The sequence below is a fragment of the Mytilus trossulus genome, chromosome 11 (assembly GCF_036588685.1).
Source record: "Mytilus trossulus isolate FHL-02 chromosome 11, PNRI_Mtr1.1.1.hap1, whole genome shotgun sequence".
Taxonomy (NCBI): domain Eukaryota; kingdom Metazoa; phylum Mollusca; class Bivalvia; order Mytilida; family Mytilidae; genus Mytilus; species Mytilus trossulus.
In genome coordinates, this window is record NC_086383.1 from 56,043,645 (window position 1) to 56,062,623 (window position 18,979).

Here is an 18,979-nt window from a genome sequence, read left to right on the forward strand (position 1 = left end):
CATACAAACATCATAAACTTAGTCTTCTGTGCAGGAATTTATCATTTTTTTCGTGTAAATTTTGTACAATCGTCAATTTTTTTTTCAATCGGTCAGTATTGTTGTGAAAATATGGCAGTTAATTAAAGTTTGTGTTTTGAAGCCGTAGTTTAACAATTGTCACCTGTTCAACAATCGACAAAAAATCAACATAAAGCACAGAAATTGAGTACATGTTTATCATGTAAATTAAGATAATAGTTTATCTTAAGGACATCCATGCGTATTATGATCACCAGATTTTTACGAGATGGGTCACACTGAGGTCACTTTGCATACGGAAAATATGTAGGGGGAATTGCTTCCTGGAAGGAATCAATGAAAATAAAGTAAACTTCTTCTAAATATGAAATACAAAAAAGAATTTTCTTCAGAAAAAAAGTATATGTACATAAGTTTTATAATGAAAACTATCCATTAGTTTTAAAAAAACATATGCATTATTTTTTTTTATTTGAGGTTTCTTAGGACTTTAAACAGTATTAAAATAGGTAAATGAATAATAAGCTTTCTTCTTATTCCAAAGGCGACTCAAACCTCATTTTACTATATTTCTAAAAAATATATTCAAACAAATATTTAAACAAATTTAATATCTTTATTCCAGTTTATTACAACTTAAATTATCACAAATACTATTTTCAAAAGGAAATACATGTATCTTCAGTTTTTCTCTAAATGATAACAAAACAATGAATTGAATAATGAAATATGAATAATACTTTGCACCAAAAACACCACTAAATATACAACTATATTGCATGTCTGAATGTACAAGTTAAAATAAGCTGTCTGAAAAACAAATAATAATCTATTCATAGCAATATGCCTATAGTTAAACTGTTATAAACAATATTTTAAATGACTGCATGAAAATTTAATCACAGATAAATCACAACCAAAAAGACATAGTGGCCTCTTTTCCTTAAGATAGAGGGTCAACAACTTTGACTACTGTGGAATAACTTAAATACAACTTGTATTCAGGACAAACCCAGTTTTTAATGCAACATTTAAAATGAAAGACATTGGTTGTGGGTTTTGCATATGAAAATGATAGAATGTTTATTAAAAAAAATACTCTCGTGTTTCTCTGTATGAAATTTGTTCTAGTACTCTCTGTCAAATACCCAAAAATACAAATTCCTTCACAATCCATGAAAATAAGTAAATTTAATGTATTCAATTTTAAGGATGTTTGCTGCTCAGTTGCATAATACAACTTTCCATAAAACTACTATATATTGATGATAGGGGATAAATTGCATAATCAAAAAAGCCAAAACAATATATGGGTCAATGTGCTTGTTTTTGAGATATTACATTGTAGCCATTAAACTTTTGGTGGGAAAATGTTCTCTCTTGAATTTTCATACTTTATCATTGACCAGTTAAAGTTCTCAAAAACTATTAAAAAATAAATAAAATTTTATAATACTTTTACAAATGGCTTATAATTATACATGGAAGAGATTTAATGGGGTTCATGGGCAATTTTTTTTAAGGCATTTCAATGGATAAAACCAGAGGATTTCGAAAATCTGACAAAAACTCCAGTCCAGAACATGACAAGCAAGAATAACAACAAATCATCTTGATATTCTAAATATTCAATTTAAGCATATTTGCATAATGTTATGAATTATCTCTACTTGGTTGCTTTTAAAGCCATATCCAATCTTAGTGATTTCAATAGACCCCTTCACAGTTAGTTCCGCCATTTTGGATAGGGGGCAGATTTTTATAATGATGCAGTTGCTTGGAAACATGCATAGGATTTCCCATACTATTTCCACATTTTCAAAAAAATCAGCCCCTATTCAATATGGCTGAACTAACCATGAAGTGGCCCTTTCAAATAATATTTTAACAAAACCTCTTTGCACAATGCCATGTTATGTAATTCGTTTATATCACATGAGGCTGCAGACCGAGATCAATACTGCTGTCAAATTATATAGATTTTCCCACAAACTCTTTGCATAATGATGATACCATGTACTGTAATGTTTCAATGCCACCAGACAGTGCAGGCCGCAAACTCTTTGCATAATGATTATACCATGTACTGTAATGTTTCAATGCCACCTGACAGTGCAGGCCGAGATCAATATGGTTGGTAAAACATATATAACATAATCTGTCTGCACAGGAGTGCACAATATCATTCTCAGCATGGTACTGTTATGTTTCAATGCCACCTGACAGTGCAGGCCGAGATCAATATGGTTGGTAAAACATATATAACATTATCTGTTTGCACAGGAGTGCACAATATTATTCTCAGCATGCAGCTGGTGTTGAGAACTTGATGCCATAGACACACTTTTCATCTTCTTGTAAAATGATAACACGATCGTTTAATCCACAAAGAAAAGTTACCTTAAATACAAAACAATAAATCAGGTGTAAAAAAAAAGTTTTAAAAATAGGATAATTACAAAAAGATTATACATGTGTAGAAAAAAACCAGTTGTTTCGATATTTTATAACATAAATTTTGAATTGATAACTTTTAAACACTAAAATACTTAAAGCCTAAATTAAAATATTGTTTGTTTCCCCAATCCCGACCCTACCTAGCCAAGTGTGGGTAGGGAAATAATTTTATTTTTCCAAAAAGCAAAAATATCAGACGATCCGGCAAGCCTGAAAATTCAAAATGAATAAAATAATATTTGACTTAGTTTTAACAATAAAATTTATGAGTAGCACCAATTTTGCAGGGTCGGTTGGGATTGGGGAAACAAACAATATTTTATTTTAGGCCTTAAAGCATGTAAAGCTATACACATTATATGTATTGTTATGCTAGTAGAAGTCATTACTAAATTGAATAGTTATGAAGTGATAGGGTAATAGAAATATAACTGAAGTAGATATAGGTGCCATGATATATGGATAGCTGTTTTATATGTAAATGTCTATAAAATAATAACAACAAACATTGCAATAACCAATTTTTGTTTCGGGGCCTTTTAATGCTGATTGCGGTATGGGCTTTGCTCATTGTTGAAGGCTGTACCGAGAACTATAGTTTTTAATTTTTGTGTCATTTTGGTCTCTTGTGGAGAGTTGTCTCATTGGCAATCATATCACATCTTCTCTTTTTATATTTGTTTACATTTTTGTACTTTGTACTTTTGGAGGATAAGTGTAGCTGTTTCATACCATATCTTCCTTTACATTTTTGTCTTTATACTCTGAGTTATACATAGGCTAGACCACTAGCAACTAATAAGCCAACACAAATCAGATGCACCATAGAGGACAGAATATTTTATTCCAGTTTTCTGATTTTTCTATATTTTTTGGACCACTCTGTATTTGTCAATTAAATGTGAAATCGTAAATATTTAAGGGTAGGGGAGGTTGCTTTTAATGGAGATACATATATAGTTCATGAATAATCTTATTACATTTCCCACCCCAAACTTTGCCAAGATTTTGGGGCTCCAGGTCCCTCCCTTTTTTAAATCCTGCGATATTCAACTTACCACAGACATTCTTCCGATTCCATCAGGGCAGAGATGAGTGTCTCCACCTTCCATACGTAACAGATATCGGCCATTTTTTCTACTTGTCCATGTAGATACTTTACCAAGGCTAAATGCTGTCCCTGGGAAGTGGTCCTGAGTAATTTTTTGGAAAGGACACACTTGGTATTCATACTCTTTGGTTTTATAAGTAAAGCAGGTTAAACTGAGTTTATAAAATATGCCCTCTGGTCCATAATCCTGAAATATATGAATGTAGCTGTTACCATGGTAATCATGCCCAATATTCAAGAAATAAATAGCAAGACTTTTCATCAAATAAAATGTAAATAGATGATTAGTGTGAAAACAGCTAAGATAGCCCAATATTTCAAATATTGTTTGATTTTTCTTTGAATCACTCACAACAGCTTTGTAAAATCAGGATAATTTCTTCTTTTCTTTTTCTCTTGTTGTATTTTGGTTGGTTTTTTTTGGGGGGGAGGGGGGATAGAACATTTGTTTTGAATACTGTGTATTGAGTTTTAATCAGCAGATACCAATTTTTATGTTTTTTGTGGGTCACTATATATTCCATGAATTTAAGAGAATGCATTGCAAATTTCTTAAAGTGTTGTAATTGTTGTGTTCTCACAGGTTCTTTTAGCATCGTGGTAATTAATGTGATGCTATATTTCTTAACAGGCTGATATCTAATTTGGTTATCATATACTGCATGTGGATTAATTATTATTTGTTTGATACCAATTTCCATGGGTTTCGTAGTTACAGGTTCACCAGGAATTCAAATGACAAGGAAATACAAATTTTCTATTGGTTTTGTATGCAGAGATTTGCAAAACCACAAAATCAAATATCTACAAAAGTTTATACCCACGAAAATAAATGAATCCACAGTAGATTATGTTATTGAGATGTGATGTTATAATTTTAAGAAACAAAAAATTACATAGATCCTGGACTCATCAAAATCTATTGTGACTCACCAATTCCAAAAGTGATGAGTCCAGGCTAGGCCTTGCGGTCATAAAACCTTTTAAGCACGATTTTTGGTACTCAGACTCAAGAACCAACCAATCAAAATACTGGATTTCATGTTTTGAGCATGATTTTTGTGCTCCAAACACTGAGCAAAGTTTAATGACTTCAACCTCAAATTCCTAGTGAGAACCCTGAAAATGCTTCATGTACATGTGTTTAAATTTCCTTGATTACCAGGATGTTAATTGAAATATCTGGGGAGAACACTCATTAAGGACTAACTAGTGTTTACATTTTTCTGAGGTAGATGCTTGGCAGCTATGATATAAGGTAATTGTAGACGTTTTCCCATCTTCTGTATTTTCTCATCCTCTTTATTTGTCTGGATCAACTTATCACATAAGTCTTCACATGGAGCATATTTTACTGATAACTTGGCTCTGTTAGCTGAAAATTGAAAATATATTCTATATAATCAGGGGCGGATCCAGCAATTTTAAAAGTGAGGGGGAGGGGGGCCAACCCAGGACAAAGGGGGGTTCCAACTATATGTCCTCATTCAAATGCATTGATTGTCCAAAAAAAGGGGGGGGTCCAACCCCGGAACCCTCCCCCTTGATCCGACTCTGATTATCAAAATGAAACTTTTAACCATTTATACAGAAATAAAAAAAATTACAACAGTAATAACATTAATAACATTCAAGCTAGTTATACATGTACATTAATGTGTATGTTTATCAAATAAACATGATAAGATTTTCACCATTCTGAATTACCATTGTCAAATACAAATAACAATATTGTGCAATTGAAGAATTCTTGCAATTGTGCAATGCTGTTGTTGCACAAAACTTAATATAATAATTTACACATCCTGTTTGGTGTACATCTCCTGCCAGAAATAATCAATGGAAAAATGGAAAACTTTAAGAAAAAAAAACCAAAAGATTATAAAAAAAAATCCCTCAATTTTTTTTTAACCCACCATAGTGAGAGATTACCCCCAAACTCAATCCCAGCCTTGGCTTCTCTTGAAACCAAATGTGTATTCAGACAACACAGCTCAGACAACATCATAGCATTGTATGATGCAAAAAAAGTTTTTTGGTGGTATGAAAAGAAACAGACATAAACTAACAAAAAACACTGAAATACAGGCTCTTGACTTGAGACAAGCACATAAAGAATGTGGCAGGTTAACCCTTTCCTCCATAGTGACGCCTTTTGAGGCCACCCCTTTACTCCATAATGATGCCTTTTGATGCCTGTGTAGTACCTCAGTTGAAACGCTTTGACTACAAAGTGTCTGCAGTAGACGTAATAAAATATGTATCCAATATGAAAAGGAATATCGCAGGAATATCCGACTTTAATTTATTTGATGAAATATTTGTTTTTCACAATGCATTAATACTTGAAAGCATATTTTAAGCATTTTTTGCGAATCAAGTATGCCAAAAAAAATCAATGGAGGAAAGGGTTAAACATGTTTGAGTGCCAACCCTCCCCCTTAATGTCTACTTTTATCAATCAATGCTATACATACCAGGTATAACACCATTTGGAGGTGGAGTTTTCTTCCATTCATCACTTCCATCACAACAATCACATATCCCATCATTCACTCTGTTGCTTGGCAACACAATCAGTGCTTGGTGAGGGATCTGTTTCTTACAGTAAAACCTACAATATAAAGTTGTATATATATCAAACCACTGAAATTTTTTTGTATGTATGAGTGTGATGGTTTTTCTCCAATAATTACATTTTGTTCAAGAGTTCTTTTTTTCATCTCATTCTGTATGTCGTATAATATGCTTATCCAAAATTATATTAAATTTTTTCATGTACATGTATGAGTGGGGTTTTTTTATTTAAAAAAAGCATGTAATCCGACTGATTTACACAATTGGTTCTAACTAAAATGTATTTCAAATTATAGTTTTGCAAATAAGCCTGAGCCTTCCTGTCCATTCCTTACGAACATGTTTATACATATATATATATATACAGTGTCTTACTTTCCATCACAGGCTGATGTCCCTGGTTCGTCCGTGTTGTCATCACAGTCACAATAGTCATCATTTACTTCAGTGAAAGGGATTTTTTTCTAAAAATAAAAATCATATTTATTTCCATTTATACATTTTAAAATGAAGTAAAATGACAAAGAACATGAAGTAAAAACAATGTTTTACTTAGAAATAAATAAACATGTACAGAAACTTGACCTGATAAGGTTTGACTTTGACAATATTTGAAAGAGTGATCTCTAGTGATTTGGGTTGAAAAGAATCTGATTTATTACCATGTTATATATACCAATTCAGGTTAATCCAAAATATTGAATGAGAGAGTCTAGAGTCAGAGTGATTAATCCAAAATTGCCCAAATGAGTAAATTATAATTGAAAACACTGATCATTGCTTGTATATTATGCTTTTTAAGAATTGTTTTACATTAATTATCTTATCGGGGCCTTTTATAGCTGACTATGCGGTATGGGCATTGCTCATTGTTGAAGGCCGTACAGTGACCTATAGATGTTAATGTCTGTGTCATTTTGGTCTTTTGTGGATAGTTTTCTCATTGGCAATCATACCACATCTTCTTTTTTATAAGAAACAACATATATATTGAGAAGCTTAAGATGCACTGTTTCTTATGTTTAAATTATCAATAGTTCAGAAACTATGGTAATCATACCTTTGACTGTAGACAGGTAAACAACTTGTTACTGTCAGGATGATATAGTTCAATGTCTTCTGGATTAACACCTCGTACATCAACAACTGGGTCCAAATTCAAATGTTCAGGTGCTTTTTGTTCTCTCTGCCTCTTTTTGTCGAATTGTGACGGTTTATCTAAATCACTATCATCATCAACTTCATCATCGCCATTATCCTCAAACTCATTGATGGCATTCTGTGCTCTCTTTTGAGCAGATGAGTTTAATACTTTGAATGACAATAATTGAAATGATATGAAAATAAGAGCTCCTATTCCAATTAGCAGGAAAATTCTGTTGTAACGGGAGTTCCTGAGGTATCGTGGCATATTGACCTCTGTGACATGGTCTCTCTCTATATATGTACAATATACATTAGTATTCCCTGGTCTTTTTCATTTTTGTCTTGAATACAGTCTGGAAATGAAACGAAAGAAATTTCTTGTATTCTAATGTACAAAAAATGTACAATTAATCGATCACTTTATTACCTTTTTAGTAATGTACTTCACAGAAAAAGTTTGTAAATATAGAATAATACACATGATACATGGCAAAATCTGTCTCGCATCACGCCATGAGTGATTATTAGTTGAGTGGTGATACAGCATATATATGTTACAGTGAATTTGTATAATCAGGGATTATCTAGAATTCCTGATTTTTCAGGGAATATGTAGAATCACTAAAATCATTAGTAAATATATATAATCCGTGAAAATGACCAGTGATTTTACATAATCACTGAACATTTTAATAATTATTCTACAAATTTCCTAATATGATTTCAGGGATTATGAATAATTAAATGGTCCTTTGTTTGATAAACAAAATGAATATAGACAAATAATAATTTAAAGTTTCTTTCATTTTCCTTTCCAGATGAAATAATATCGTCAAATTGATATTCATGCTCTATTTGTAAATCCACAAGCATGTTATTTGTTTTAATGAATGGCTATTATTTATTTTGAATGTATTGAACCATAAAACTAATTTTTGACTCTTCACATTCAATAATCCGCGAAGCGGATTATGTAAAATGTGAAGAGTCAAAAATTAGTTTTATGGTTCAATAAAATCAAAATAAATTATTGCCATTCATTATAAATAAATTTTTATCAAAAATAATACTCAAAGAACTTTTTTATATTATTTATCTTGACAATAACAACGTACACACATGTTGGCGTATGAATACACAAGGTCAGAGTGGGCGTGTCACCATCAAAATTAATAACATTGATAATAAAACTAATAATTTTAACCAATCAGAAGACAGTAAATACACAAAATTTATTTATATACATATATGTAAAGCAAATGGTGAAGTAGATTATGGAACAACTGTTTTGTGTGTATCTTTTTTGTTCAAAGAACAGTTTGCATGAAATTCAAACTGTGAGAATTGAGGCATCTAAATGTATAAAAAAACAGGCAGAACTTGGGATTGACAAATAGAACAAACTTTAAGAGGAAGCTTGCATATTCTCATAGCAATTCGACAGGATAAAAAGAAAAGGAAAACCCAAAAAACATAATGGCAATTCTTAAAAAAGGATATTGCCTGATCACAAAACAATTGGTATCTTTATCTTTCTTTTCGAACCAGTTCAAGGTTGCAAAATCCCATTTATTTATTTTTATTTTATTTTTTTTGGGGGGGGGGGGCCTTCGTATGATTTTACTGAACTTTTTATTTCTCTTAGGTGGTTGTTAAAATCTGATTCGATATGTGCAGGGAAAGGATTTTTAAAATGTGGATATTGTGGTTAAAATAGATGTGAAGCATTTTTTTTTAATATATATTATGTTGAACATTTTAATATAGTGTGCCTAACTTTAAAAAAAAATGAATTGATCATTTTGATATATTGTTACAACTTTTGTTATGATGTTTTTATGTGATTTTATAGAATAAATTATTTTAATTTTTATCAACTTTCTTTATAAATACAACTATTTCTTCATTTCAGTTATTATGTAGAATCCCCGACGTTTTTTCTAGTGATTATACATAATCTCTGAAAATTTCAGGGATTCTACATAATCACTAAACTAGCCAGTGATTCTACATAATCCCTGAAAATTTTAGGGATTCTACATAATCACTAATTATACAAATTCACTGTAACATATATACGATACAGATTGTACTATGTATTTATCTGTTTATCATATATTTTAACAAAATCAGCTTTGTGATATACATGATATACAATGTTTAAGAAGACAACCAATTGATTATGATGTTGGAGTCTGGCAGATTAAAGAAATAAATATTCTGACCCCCATTCAGGTGGAAAAAATAATCTGGTCTTATCACACATAAAAATAACTATTCTGACCCCAAATACTTAAATTCAATTAATCATTTACAAAGGTAATTTTTATATATACATGTATACATCAACAGAAAATCTGGAAAGAAGTATTGTCAGTGGTTGTTTTGAAGCATAACAACCACTGAGATAATAAAGTGGTCGATCATTATCAAAATATTTATATGGGGACGAAGATCGAAGTCCCCTATTACAGTAGAAAAAATCAATAAAAAAGAAAAAAAGAAAAAAAATCAGGAAAATTTCACGAATTTTTTAATATACTATAGGGAAATCTCATGAATATTGGGGAATATTGTCCTAAGTAGAATTTTATATTGCACGAGCTTGGGAGCTATTTTAAGAATTATTGCAATAGTGCAATATTGGAATTTATTGCACGCCAACTATTGGTTACTTGCTGTGGGAAATATCATATTGCTACACAATAAAGTTTTTAAATATATAGGATTGGAACTCAGAGTTTGCGAAATCTTTTTTTCCCTGGTGGTCCTTGAAGAAAATCTACTGGTCCTCACTATCAATTCTATTGAAAAATACTAAAATTGTGTCAGTCATATGCAAAAATTTTATGGAAAAATCCTGAGGACTGCCACTTTTCCCGATCTCTGGACTCCGAACTAATTTTTGATATTTGTTTTATTTGAAAAAAATGTTGCCTGATGAAAGTGTTTCTTTGATAAAATTGAATATATGCATTTAAACTTAAATAACATCATGATAACAACTAAATCCCTAACAACCATTTACAACAGGGGTCGAATTTAAGCTTTTTAGTGTACCGCCCAGCTGGACCAGTGGACTTAAAACCTACTGGGCCGGCTCATAATTTACTGGTCCTGCAAAAATGACATTCATTTGATAACCACTAAAAGACATGGCAGATGTTTAGTTTCATATCCTCAGCTGCTTAAAGTCATCTTCTTTATTCCTGTCGATTTTTTTGCTGTTCTGTTTGTTCATGAGCAAATACAAAAATCTTACTTAAAATTTGAAGATCCAAAAATACATTTATGATCTAGTTCTGTCACTGCAAATTGTTCTCATGTTTTACAATGCATTACATTTAATACATTTGTACGATCGTCTTTACAATTTAACCATTTGAGATCTTTTTCCCAGGATATTTTATATTTACGTATCCTTTTGTTAGTTTGAATAATCTTCCTTTTGAATGTCGCTTAATTTATTAATTTGTGTTGCCTGGCGTTTAAACTCCATCCAAAAAATTTCCACATTTTATGTTGTTGTGTAGTGCGCTCATAAATCTGAGATATCAATTAAATACTTTTAAAATACAATGTAGTACCCTCTGTACCCTAAAAATAAATAATTTCTCAGGTTTATTTTTTTTTGTGAACAAACCAAGATAGAGATGCAATCAGTGATTTTAACGAAAAATTTCTACTGGTCCGCTGAACCACCAGCTGACACAATCCACCGGTCCAGCGCCAATTGAGACCCCTGTTACAACAGAACCAAAATCAAAAACATTACAGTATTTCAGTTTCTTTTTTTTCAACAAATATGTAAGTTACAAAAAATTCATACAGACTTTGTCCCCATTCACAGGTAATGCCTGTGGCTGCCTCATATTATTTTCGTGGATACAAACTTTGATTTTGAATTGATTTTTTTGATTTTTTTTTTGTGAATAGAAGATTACTTTAAATATATATTGTTTTGAAGTTGCAGTAAATTGGTATTAACAACAATGTAATTTGTATATAAAGTCACTGGTATGCTGTGTTTACCGACTTTACTAAACTCTACATATATATATACAACTCATCTAAACATCAACCCAACAATGTTAGATCTGTAAATTTGCTTTCGCAAGTTTTTGGTTCTTCCCAATGCTACTGTGATATCGTGACACCAAATCGCCTGCACTGCAGCCGTCCCGCTAGACCACACGACCACTTAGGCTCTACAAAAAATAGAGCTTTCGCTGGCCGTACATGTATGTTACCTTTCCTCGTCAGTTTTAATCTAGCGGCGTACTACAGTACATGATATATAAGGCATGAAGATGTTTTTGTTACAGATCATCCGGAGGGAAAATATGATACAAGCCCAAACGAAAAAATATAAAACTACGTTCAAACCTAAAATAATTTGTGTTGGATAAAAACTGCAATTTTTATACGTGTGCATGTAAAACAAATTTCGTTGTAGAAGGTTCTAAAAACAGCACAAACAACATTTTCCAAAAGACCAAAAAAGTGAATTTGTATATAAAGTCACTGATATGCTGTGTTTACCGAATGCGGGTCCGTCCACCCTGATTCTGGTTCGCCCTAGTTTTTACGTGTATATTTATAAATATATGTAACACTCCCAAATGTGTCCTGTCCCCCAAACGTGTCCGATTCCCCAAACGTGTCTATTCTCCCTAAACGTGTCCGTAATATTCAATATTCCCCAAACGTGTCTGATTTTATAACCCCCAAACGTGTCCGATAATTGTTATTCGCCAAAATGTGTCCTCTATTTAACGCCAGGACGTCTCACGTCTTTTAGCGCTAATACATGAATAAAATCAATAACGTTTACGGCAATTCTATAATGAGGGACACAGTTGATAAAATGATCATTTATTAGTATTAGTTGGTTCAATGCCGGTTGTTATTACAACTTTAATCTGTAACATATAAATCGACTTTTGACTGAAATTTCTTATATTCCAGTTGCAAGTATTATGCTCGTTTAGAGCGCACATACATGTACAAACAATTCTAGTTCAGTTGTATTAAGCGTTTTCAATAGGATAACACCAAATTAAATTCAAATATAATATATTCAGGTTAAACTATGCCTATACATATTGTTTAAAGATGTCAGTCTTATTTACAAAGCTTGTATTAACAATAACACAAACAAAGCAAGCAAGCCAAACAAAGTTTTAATTTGCAAGCATTAGGAAATCAGCTGTAATCCGCGAATACTGCACGGTAGGATTTTAAAAGAATTGATTGACTTCCTTTTTTTCAACAGTTCTGATATTTTAAAAGATATTCAAATCATAAACTGGTTATCAGGTATTTTAATAAATTTTAGATTTCCAGCATCACTACTAAAGTGAAGACGTAACAAACAAGAGTCATAAGTCTAGTGCCAAATATTTCATGCATTATTTGAACGATATCATATAAACAAAAAATACTATACATAAGTTTTATTATCATACCGGGGATTTACATGATTTAGGATTGGGCCTAAATTTGTTTACGATTATTCGGGATAAACCTTAGTTAAACTTAAAAATCGAAAGAGCCAGTAAAGACCTATTTTGTTAAAAACTTCACTAAGAAACTATTTGATTCTCTCAAAAAATTGGAAAAAAGCTCTAAAAATTATAAACTGGTAGTAAGGTTTTTTATTATGAACTTTTAGTTTCGAGCATCACTTAAATACACGCAAACAAGAGACATTACTTCCAGTGGCAAATATTTCATGCATGGACAGGACGACAATATACTTTGGATAAGTTATATAATGAGATGCGGAAGAATATTTGCCGGAACTCTTGGATTGTACCTTAATTATTCCGGGAATTTGGGATTAGGCCTAAATGAATTGTGTACAGTTATAAGAATTTACACTTTACGGTTTTTAGGTATCTACACTAATCGTAACTTGTAAAAAAAAATTTGGAGCGGTAAAGCACAGTTTTATTTTTACGGAATATCAGTGTAACAATCTTTTAGTTCCCTTTGTATCATAGGACAAGTTTGGGGGATTGGGCACGTTTGACAGACTGGGCACGTTTGGGTGTTTATTAAAAAATGGACACGTTTAGGCGTTTAAATAAAACAAATGACACGCTTTGACGCCCTTTTTACAACTAGACATGTTTTGCAATACAGTGACATCGATGTGGACACGTTTGGGAGTATCGGACACGTTTGGGGGGAAGGACACGTTTCTGAGTGTTACATATATACTAGAACACACCTGTGATATCGCTGGTCCGTGACTGAATTAAAGTATATAACTATGCGCAAGACTTATTTTTGTATTAGTATTGTCATCTGATAAAGTCATGCCGATTATAAGATAGTTATCACAGTTTTCTCTGCTTTCAAATCTTTCTGTTTGAACCCGTCTAACTGAAACTTATTTGTAAATCTTACTTTGCTGAACATTATTGCTGTTTACAGTTTATCTCTATCTATAATAATTTTCAATATAATAACCAAAAACATCAAATTTTTTCAATTATTGGTAATATTAATTATTTGGAAAACAAAAGGTCCTGGGATGGAGTATTTTTTTAAACAACAGCATTGTCCTATATTAGTTATAAATAAAGTTGAATTCTTTGATTCGCTGTTTAACGTCATGCCCTCTAACAAATTGAAAACTGTACCTATACGCCTTATTTTTTGTATTCGTATTGTTATCTTATAAAGTCTTACTGATTAAAATACTACAATAGGTAACAATTTGACAATTTAGTAGTGTCAACCCTGTGATTATGACCCGTGTATATAGCATATCCTGAATACATGGTTTGGTGGTGCGCCTGTCAAATGCGGAACTTACAGATAAGGTAATAGAGGTATTTACACTTGTATGCAAATTTGTCCGCCATTACATAACATCACACAGGTTCCTGTAAACTTTCACTTCATAATTCAAAATATTTGACGTCACAACTAAAAAGTGATTGTTGCTTGACGTCAAAAGGTTATTCGGAGGTGATATAAGGTCATTCGGAGGCAAAATACAGCTAAATACCAAAAGTGTAAATACATTTATAGGTAACAGATGAATATACTATTGGTATCGGACTCGACCCGAACTTCTTAATTTTTGGCAATATTAATTACGTGGAAAACAAAAGTGCCTGGAGTGGTGTAATTTTTAATCTACACCTTTGTACTTTATTAGTTATATTTAAAGTTGAATTCTTTGATTCGTCGTTTTTACGTGATGACGGCTGACAAATTTGGACCTCGTAATTTTAGTATCCTATTATAGATACAAACTTTCTCCCCTTTCAGATGTTACGTCTGCCTCTTTAAAGTGCTTTAATGTTTTGGAAAACGTTACATGACATTACTTACTAATTAATCATTTGGGCTATGGTTAGGTAGGCCAGTTAAGATTTAGGATAGATATACAATGTATCGTAGCTAGTTCCACGAAACAGGAAGTTGTTCCTATGGGCGCAGACATTTTCGGATCACGTGACTAACCGGTGAGTTCGGCCTAAAACATGGAAGTAACGTAAAAATTACGTGTTCAAAATTTATATCTCCGAAAAGGCTATATAATAATTGAAAATTGAAGCGAATTTCAAGGGTTTATAGAAAAAAGTCTATATTTGAGATTAAAAGATTTTTTCTATTCAATGCATTTTCAACAACAACTTGAAAATTAGAGAACAAAAACAAATATATATCTATGTGAAAAAATAATTTTCTTTTGTCATACTATAGCAAGTATAAAAAGGCCCCCATATATTGATATATGTAAACTCAAAACTAACCGATCAGTTTTCAGTAAATTTAAACTAAGTGCCCATTCCGTAGCAATTGAAAGCCGGGGGGGGGGGGGGGGGGGGGGCGAGTTATACCAACTGAAAGAAGTAAACGCATTTGCCTATCCTGTAACAGGCAAGAATTTGAGGATGAATATCATTTCTTCTCAATCTGTCCATGCTATTCATCATTGAGGGATACCTATATACAAAATATTAATAAAAATCTTAATTTCAATTTTATTAAATTGCAGTCAGCAGCTCTATAACACGGTCTGAAGCATTGACTGCACTTTTAAATTATAATGGCAGTCTACCAGTCATTTTAAAATTCACCATAAAGTATATTAGTGATTGTTTTTTTATTGTTACATCCCAGCTCCCTTTTTCTAACAGGGGTGACCAGAGCCGGCTTGAGTTCAGTTCTTTGTTTTGAATGCTTTCTGTAACATTTTGGCGAGAAAGTCAAATCCACTATGATAAAACTTATAATTAATTATACGGAAAAGACAATCTATCAAAATTTACCGTAGAAAAAAATCAGTGACTATATTGGGATTCGAACTAAAGACCCTTAGCTTATCAACCCACCACACATACGACTGGTTACCAACTATCACTAACAAGGCAAGACTAACTGTCGATATTTATAGTCTTTTTTTTTACCCCTGATGTGAATAGTCAATACCACTGTCACTTTAATATAATTATAATCAATTTAACTATAATTGTCAGTTCATTCTCAATATTTTGTATGCCATATGTTCACTGTAGTTTGACTTTCATGTTTAATTCCAGTTAAGATTAAAGTGAGTGAAAACAAAAAAAAACAAAATGCAGTTGTTGAATAAAAACATTTTTAATAACATAGAGAGATAGTTTATCATAAATTACACAATTTTTTACTGTCCTTTAATACAACACAGTGACATGAAAAATGACCGAATTCTTGCTTTCATTGTTTTCTTCTCTTCTTCTTTCGGTTCATCGACTTCAACGTTGATATTAATTTGTGTTTGTGTTTCTTTCTTTTCTTCTTTCTCTTCTTCTTCTTTCTTTTCAATATCTATATCGTTTATCAATATTTTGATTTGTACTTTTTCCATTTCTTCTTCCTTTTCAATATCGATATTTTTTAGAAATATTTCGATTTCTCCATTTTGTTGCTTCTTATCCTCTTTATAAAAGTCTGGCTTTTTTTGTTCTTCCTTCTCTGACTCATTTTGTCTTTCCTTGGAATTGTTTGTGTTTTGGGTTTTTTTCTTCGTTTCGACTTTAACTTTTTCATTTTCATTTGTTTTCAATCCTGTAAAATATAAATGATCCAATTTATATGTTTTTTCAGCATACAGGAACTTTTATAATTACATGCTTGTATTGCATTTGATTAAGCAAAATGTAACTTGCTTGACAATTGCAGAGACACACTACGAATTGGGTTAAACAATCATCTAAAATTTTCTAGGATTTAAGTTTGAATTTAAGTAAAGGAGCACAAGAAGCTGCATATTTGTTCCATATACCACCAAGACAATATATTCCAGGAGGTCTTGGGCAAACAAACGGACAAAGGTGTAAAGATTGTTGCCAATCTTTAATTTAAAAACAATATCTTTGGTTTCTGGATATTAAATAATGACTAAACAACTTTTAAAAGTATAAGAGATTATTATTATCAATAATAATAAATACAGGTAAATGAAATACAATAGATTAAAATGTTTGAATTATTGGTAATATTAATTATTTGGAAAACAAAAGGTCCTGGGATGGAGTATTTTTTTAAACAACAGCATTGTCCTATATTAGTTATAAATAAAGTTGAATTCTTTGATTCGCTGTTTAACGTCATGCCCTCTAACAAATTGAAAACTGTACCTATACGCCTTATTTTTTGTATTCGTATTGTTATCTTATAAAGTCTTACTGATTAAAATACTACAATAGGTAACAATTTGACAATTTAGTAGTGTCAACCCTGTGATTATGACCCGTGTATATAGCATATCCTGAATACATGGTTTGGTGGTGCGCCTGTCAAATGCGGAACTTACAGATAAGGTAATAGAGGTATTTACACTTGTATGCAAATTTGTCCGCCATTACATAACATCACACAGGTTCCTGTAAACTTTCACTTCATAATTCAAAATATTTGACGTCACAACTAAAAAGTGATTGTTGCTTGACGTCAAAAGGTTATTCGGAGGTGATATAAGGTCATTCGGAGGCAAAATACAGCTAAATACCAAAAGTGTAAATACATTTATAGGTAACAGATGAATATACTATTGGTATCGGACTCGACCCGAACTTCTTAATTTTTGGCAATATTAATTACGTGGAAAACAAAAGTGCCTGGAGTGGTGTAATTTTTAATCTACACCTTTGTACTTTATTAGTTATATTTAAAGTTGAATTCTTTGATTCGTCGTTTTTACGTGATGACGGCTGACAAATTTGGACCTCGTAATTTTAGTATCCTATTATAGATACAAACTTTCTCCCCTTTCAGATGTTACGTCTGCCTCTTTAAAGTGCTTTAATGTTTTGGAAAACGTTACATGACATTACTTACTAATTAATCATTTGGGCTATGGTTAGGTAGGCCAGTTAAGATTTAGGATAGATATACAATGTATCGTAGCTAGTTCCACGAAACAGGAAGTTGTTCCTATGGGCGCAGACATTTTCGGATCACGTGACTAACCGGTGAGTTCGGCCTAAAACATGGAAGTAACGTAAAAATTACGTGTTCAAAATTTATATCTCCGAAAAGGCTATATAATAATTGAAAATTGAAGCGAATTTCAAGGGTTTATAGAAAAAAGTCTATATTTGAGATTAAAAGATTTTTTCTATTCAATGCATTTTCAACAACAACTTGAAAATTAGAGAACAAAAACAAATATATATCTATGTGAAAAAATAATTTTCTTTTGTCATACTATAGCAAGTATAAAAAGGCCCCCATATATTGATATATGTAAACTCAAAACTAACCGATCAGTTTTCAGTAAATTTAAACTAAGTGCCCATTCCGTAGCAATTGAAAGCCGGGGGGGGGGGGGGGGGGGGGGGGGGGCGAGTTATACCAACTGAAAGAAGTAAACGCATTTGCCTATCCTGTAACAGGCAAGAATTTGAGGATGAATATCATTTCTTCTCAATCTGTCCATGCTATTCATCATTGAGGGATACCTATATACAAAATATTAATAAAAATCTTAATTTCAATTTTATTAAATTGCAGTCAGCAGCTCTATAACACGGTCTGAAGCATTGACTGCACTTTTAAATTATAATGGCAGTCTACCAGTCATTTTAAAATTCACCATAAAGTATATTAGTGATTGTTTTTTTATTGTTACATCCCAGCTCCCTTTTTCTAACAGGGGTGACCAGAGCCGGCTTGAGTTCAGTTCTTTGTTTTGAATGCTTTCTGTAACATTTTGGCGAGAAAGTCAAATCCACTATGATAAAACTTATAATTAATTATACGGAAAAGACAATCTATCAAAATTTACCGTAGAAAAAAATCAGTGACTATATTGGGATTCGAACTAAAGACCCTTAGCTTATCAACCCACCACACATACGACTGGTTACCAACTATCACTAACAAGGCAAGACTAACTGTCGATATTTATAGTCTTTTTTTTTACCCCTGATGTGAATAGTCAATACCACTGTCACTTTAATATAATTATAATCAATTTAACTATAATTGTCAGTTCATTCTCAATATTTTGTATGCCATATGTTCACTGTAGTTTGACTTTCATGTTTAATTCCAGTTAAGATTAAAGTGAGTGAAAACAAAAAAAAACAAAATGCAGTTGTTGAATAAAAACATTTTTAATAACATAGAGAGATAGTTTATCATAAATTACACAATTTT

General features: G+C 31.8%; 1 protein-coding gene across 1 annotated transcript; it reads right to left on the reverse strand.

The window, feature by feature from the left end:
- Window positions 1-646: 646 nt before the first annotated feature.
- LOC134691327 (glucosidase 2 subunit beta-like) lies at window positions 647-14,778 on the reverse strand. Its single transcript, XM_063551782.1, has 7 exons — window positions 14,663-14,778; window positions 7,227-7,665; window positions 6,542-6,630; window positions 6,067-6,203; window positions 4,810-4,964; window positions 3,537-3,776; window positions 647-2,421 (listed from the first exon to the last, which is right to left on the reverse strand). Exons 2-7 carry the CDS (start codon window positions 7,575-7,577, stop codon window positions 2,323-2,325), a joined length of 1,071 nt encoding a protein of 356 aa, XP_063407852.1. The 5' UTR covers window positions 7,578-7,665; window positions 14,663-14,778; the 3' UTR covers window positions 647-2,322.
- Window positions 14,779-18,979: the final 4,201 nt, after the last annotated feature.